Source organism: Arachis duranensis, chromosome 3 (genome assembly GCF_000817695.3).
Source record: "Arachis duranensis cultivar V14167 chromosome 3, aradu.V14167.gnm2.J7QH, whole genome shotgun sequence".
NCBI classification, from domain to species: domain Eukaryota; kingdom Viridiplantae; phylum Streptophyta; class Magnoliopsida; order Fabales; family Fabaceae; genus Arachis; species Arachis duranensis.
Window position 1 is genome coordinate 117,315,868 of NC_029774.3, and position 5,825 is coordinate 117,321,692.

A 5,825-nucleotide genomic window follows, 5' to 3' on the forward strand; every position below is an offset into this window, starting at 1 on the left:
CCTGAAATTTCAGTTTCCTGTGTCCCTAATTTTTGAAGGTATTAAAGTGACTAATTTCAGTCTCTGACCACCAAATACAATACTAAATTTCAATCCCCAATCTCAGTTCTAGTATCCATTACCAAACACTACCTTAGTGATTATCTGTTTCATCGTGTTTGGTTGAGCTTTATTGCTCTAGGGGATTATAGCTTATCTTTTGAGAAATGTTAGAACCAATCTTTTTAATCAATATCCCAATATTTTATTTAGAGTAAACTACTAAAATGGTATATAAAAATTTACATCGCTGACAAAATGAACTCCAAAAGATGCAAACGACAAAGAAGTTCTCAAAATATTTAAAAATACGACAAAAAAAATTAAATATTAAATGTATATTCTAAAAAATTTTAGAGATCAAATTTTAATACAAATTTTTACAATCACAATTAGAAAAATAAATTTTTTTATTTTTAAAATTTTGTAATTTTTTGTCTAAGTAAATTTTTTTTAAGTTCTTTTTAGATTTAATTACTCTGTTGGTCCTTATAGTTTCGTGAAATTTTCAATTAGGTCCCTATACTTTTTTTTCTTTTAATTGAGTCCTTGCACCAATTTTTTTTTTAATTAGATCCCTACACTTTTTTTTTCCTTTTATTTAAATCCCTTTACCAATTCTTTTTTTTTTTAGTTGAGTCCCTATAAAATTAACCAATTACTACTAAGGACTTAATTGAAAAAAAATTTAGTGTAAGAAACTAAAAACCCAATTAAAAAGAAAAAAATATAAGAACCTAATTAAAAATTTCACGAAACTATAGGGTCTAACAGAGTAATTAAACCCTTTTTTTATTGTGAATAACCACAATTTTTTGAAAAAAAAAATTAGAGATCAAATTTTGCTCCAATTTTTTTTATGAACCTTCTGAATATTCATTCAAATATTGTCATAAAAATTTAGATCTAATAGATACGCCATTTACTAAATATAAAAGGCTTTTTGTTACTTACAAAAAATGATATTTTTTGTCGTATTTTGAAATGATTCGATGACTAATTTGTAGATAACATATTTCAGGGATATTTTTGTTGGCAGTCAAATCTTTTGAGTACAGAATTGGTAGTTAACCCTTTTGCTCATCTAAAGGATACGCACTACTAGCACTGATGTGAGGTCACCAAATATTGTAGCAACAAGCTAGAACAAAGTACTAACACAAGATCAAAAATTGTTTCCCCAATTCTTAATCTAATCATACTTATATTTTATCAAGCCTATTTGTGTTATTTCTCAGCTAAGTAGTCCAAGATAAAACCTCAGACAGGTGTTAATATTGGATGATCAATAAACAAGAAATCCAGTAGCAAAGAAGCAGAATATCAGCAATAACAGCATAATCTGGCATTAACATTATTCAAATAAATAGGAGGTAACGAAAAACAACTACGAATAAATTCCCTGTAGGTTTCATCTCAATTTCAGTACAATTTTCAGCCACATAAAATGCACTTCAATATAGCAGCAGATCTAATAGTCTAGACAAAACTAAGAAACTCATTATTTAAGAAAAGCGTGAAAAGAAGCAACATAAGACGATTAACTGATAATCTAATTGCTTAACCAGTAACATAACCAAAAGAAAGATTCAATAGATGGAGTAATTCTCACTTGCCCCGGGCCAGAAGTTCTTATAGACAGCCTTTGCAATGGGAAGAATGGCGACAAGTGCAATCTGGAGCTGGTCTGAGCTACTTGTTCTCACAGTGATCTGTCCACTGAGCTTGTTGTTCAATCCAGCACGAACGGCCATCTTATAACTTCGTCCAAGTGAAAATTGGGACTGAAAATTGGCTCCCAAAGCCAAGTCTCCTCTCCACTTCACCAAAGAAAGGCTCAGTGATGACTGATCCTGGCCAACTGGAAAATCTGCCTCTCTAAGCCGCACTTCGACATTAGCACCATAAGCAGCATCACCTTGACAACGCACAGTCCCTGTGCTTCCCACCAATACTAGGCGTTTTCCGAGAGCTATTTGATCCTCAACTTTCACCCCAGTGGAAACGTTCTCACCCAAAAATGTCATAGAAAACCCAGCAGCAGTTTTATTTCTTTTGAAATTTTTGAATTTTGTCTCTCCTCTAACAATGTAAGCCAGCTGCTTTCCAATGTTTTGAATGTCAAACCCTGCCATGGTTGATCCATTTTCTCCATGTTTTGCAGCGACTGATGAATCCAAGTGTATGCTGAAGTCTTTCTTGTCCTTTGTTATCTGAACAGTGACAGCAGTAGGGAATTTATTGATGATGGCTAGACTCTGTTCAAGGTTTACACCATCATAACCACAATCATGGTCCCAACTGTGAGTATCTAACACTGGCCTTGTCAGGAGCTGAGAAGTTGGCTCTAGGAATCGATATCTATAGGCTGGGTTATCACTGTCAAAGGACGGTGGAAGGACCATATCAGGCAATGGAACTGGCACAGCAGCTGGAGCTCCATTCTCCTGATCATCTTCGTCCCCGTAACCATAATCGTTTACAGGGGGAGATTTGCCTTTTTTCTTTATCTCTCTCATCCTCCTCAACTCGTCTCTCCATTGCTTCCTCTGTAAAATCTTCACTCGATAATCATACTCATCAAAATATGCTTTTTTCTGCTCTCTGTTAAGCTTAGCAATCTGAGATTTCCTCAGGGGTTTAAATGGCGGGAGTTGGTCATATTCATCTTCATCTTCATCTAGATCTGAATCAGATAAGTCAGCCATTTCAATATCAGAATCAGCATTGTCAGCTCCACCTTGATCAGCAGGGAGCTTTGGGTGGGAACGTGATTGCAACAACCAAGATAACAAGTATGGAAGTGGCGGGGCACGAGTGCGGAAACCAAACAGTCTGCGGTGGTCAAATGATTCTTGAGTTTTTGAAAGGTTACCAGCTTCAGAGAGAGTCTTCATTGAATAGCATAGAAGCAACAACATTGGTCTCCAAGTTTGACCATTAGGAAGCACTTTCTGGCCATCTCTATTTTTCCGACAAGAAGGATGGTTTTCAACAAGAGAGACTGGATTCATCAAACTAGGATTCATAAGTCGCAGGTCACCAACAGCTTGTCCAATAGTCTGTTGAACAATGTGAGATCTTTGAGCAACAAATACTTCATAACTCAATGGGGCACCAGACGGCCCATCTGGGGGAGCAGAGGCAGCATGGGTCAGAGTGACTATAACATTTCGCCAGATGGATGGACCAAGGGCACCGGTAATTGATCTTAACAATGGCAAATCATTCAGATCCCTAGTTTGTAGGTCCAGTCGATCCACATAGAGGACAATATCAGGAGGAGATTTTTTAGTCACCTTCTTCACAGTAGCTAAGACTTTTCTATTGAATCCTTGTTCCAAAGCCGATGACCTCAGACCTGGTGTGTCAAATACCCTTATCTTCACTCCATCAACCATCCCTAGGATTTCCGTCACAGCAGTTGTAGCAGGACCATATGCACTGAAGCTGGTCTTCGTTTCACCAAAAATAGAATTGATTGTAGCACTCTTGCCAACACCTGCTTTCCCAAGAACCAGTATATTTATAGAATAATTCAAATCATCTCTTCCCTCAGCTTCAAGCTTGGAAGCAGTCTCCTTTGCAGCATCTAGGCTAAATATTTGGCCAGTATGCCTCCCTGCAACAAGTGTCAACCGGTACAGCACCTGTGCCACTATTGATTCCTCTGTGGTGAACCCCATTCTCTGAACCAGTCTAAGGTACTTAATCCTGATTTGTTGTAATTTCTCCAGTTTCTTTTTCTCTTCTTTACTCAAATTATCATCAGATTCCGTACTGGCTCTATTCATGGAAGGAGTAAAAATATTAGGACGATTTGGTCGCATAGCAGGCTTACCAGACTGAAGTGACGAACCCAGGCCAGCCGGGCGATCGACAGAGAAAAGCCTCGACCCGTCCTGAGAGGTTATTGTGATGCTACCACCATCTTGTCCCCCACCGGATGCTGCTTTCAGAAGAGCTGCCAAGGTAGCAGTATCAAACAGCTCCTTCCCATCTCCTTCATCATCAGTTTCCGCCTCTTCTTCGTCCGAGTCAGTGACAATCTGGCCATCAATTCTCTCATCATTTGAAATCTCTCCAGCACCTGCTTGTTGCTCCAAATCCTCCAACTCCTTCTTGGAGGCATCATCAGAGCCGCCAAAAAATATTCCTTCTTCACCCTTCTCATCAGACACCGAAACATCTATCTCTCTATCCCCAATGTCCCCCTCAATGGCACAAGCCTCTGCATCAATGCCATCTTGCACAGCCTCAAGATTGCGAGTTGCAACTTCCGAGTGTTCCCCATTCAGAACAGCACTGTCAACATTCTGAGCAGACTCAGCATCATCTCCACCTGCAACCTTATCAACAACATTCTCGCCACCCTGCTGAATCGGATCAAAGCCATTATCGAGGCTCACAGGAGCAGGAGGCTCTAGGCCCTTAATCTCAGACTCCTCAACTTGTTCCACATTATCTCCAACAACAGCCACATTAGACCTCAAAAGGTTAACCTGCACAGAGTCAACAAGGGCGTCTCCACCACTAGCAATCTCAACATTACCATCGCCGCCATTTTCACCAGCAAAAGACTTAGACTTACCATCATGTTCAGATTCCACAACCAAAGAATCATCGCCTTTCTGTGCATCAATCAGCGACTCATCATTCTTTTCTTCCTCTTCAGTAGCAAGAACAACCCTCTCTCCTTGTTTCTCCTTCCCCTTCAATTCTTGCACCTCTTCAACACCGACATCACCACCAGGAGACTCCATAACCACATCACCGGAACCGCCCTCCTTCACCTCGCCTAATTTCTCACCACCGCCGCCGCCGCCTGAACCCTCATCAGAAACAACCCCGTTATCGTTATCTTTATCATCATCATCATGAGCATGAGCATGCTCGTCATCGTCGAGCGTTACCTTGGCAATAGGTCTCTCGCCGTCGGGGGTTGAAAATTGCGAAGAAGGTTCATCGGCATCAGCGAGTTCATCTTCCAATTTCGGGGTTCTGCCATCGGGATAGACCAGAATGGGCCTGGTGGGCTCCGCGTCGAAGTCCTCGGCGTCTTCGCCGCTGAGAAAGCCTTCGTCGTCATCTGAGCCCATAGCAGGCCCATTAACGCCGTTTTGGAGCTTGCGGTCGATAGCGGATCTTTCGAGGGAAGAAGAAGAAGAGGGTGGAGGCGGAGAAAGAGAAAGAGAGTCAGAGACAGGGAGAGAGGGAGAAGCTTGGGGAAGAGAAGGGTCAGTGGAGTCCATGGAAGAAGAGAAAGAAGAGATAGGTTTTGTGGAAAGAAAGGGATAAGGTTTTTTGGGTTTGGGAAGTGGGCGAAGAAGAGGAGGAAGGGGTTTTAGAAATTAGAAAATGGAAATAGGCTTTTGATGTTGCTGCTGTTGCTACTAATTATATCATATCTTTTAGGAATCAATTGCCCAATCACAGTGTAGTGAATGAAGATTAGACCCAGATACATACCGTTTCCCTCTTTCGTACTAAAACCAGCAACCCCTTCAGATTTTTTATTTTTCTTTTCAAGTGATATTTATTGGAAGAATGCTAAAAAATCACAAAAATTTATTATTATTTGGTTATTAATATTTAAAAGTATATAATAAAATATATTATTAAATTATTAAACTAAAATAGTTGAATTGATAATTAAATAATAATTAAAAATAATAAATTTTGATAATCCTAATATTTCTCTTTTTATAATTTATAAGCTGTATTGTTATTCAGTAATTAAAAACAATAAATTTGATGAGTTTGGTTTTATATTTTCATGCTTAATG

At 39.3% G+C, this 5,825-nt stretch overlaps 1 protein-coding gene across 1 annotated transcript; it reads right to left on the minus strand.

The window, feature by feature from the left end:
- Positions 1-1,413: 1,413 nt before the first annotated feature.
- On the minus strand, positions 1,414-5,477 carry LOC107480497 (translocase of chloroplast 159, chloroplastic). The gene has a single exon (XM_016100648.3). The coding sequence runs from the start codon at positions 5,289-5,291 to the stop codon at positions 1,629-1,631; it is 3,663 nt and encodes a 1,220-aa protein (XP_015956134.1). The 5' UTR covers positions 5,292-5,477; the 3' UTR covers positions 1,414-1,628.
- Between the last annotated feature and the right edge of the window lie 348 nt (positions 5,478-5,825).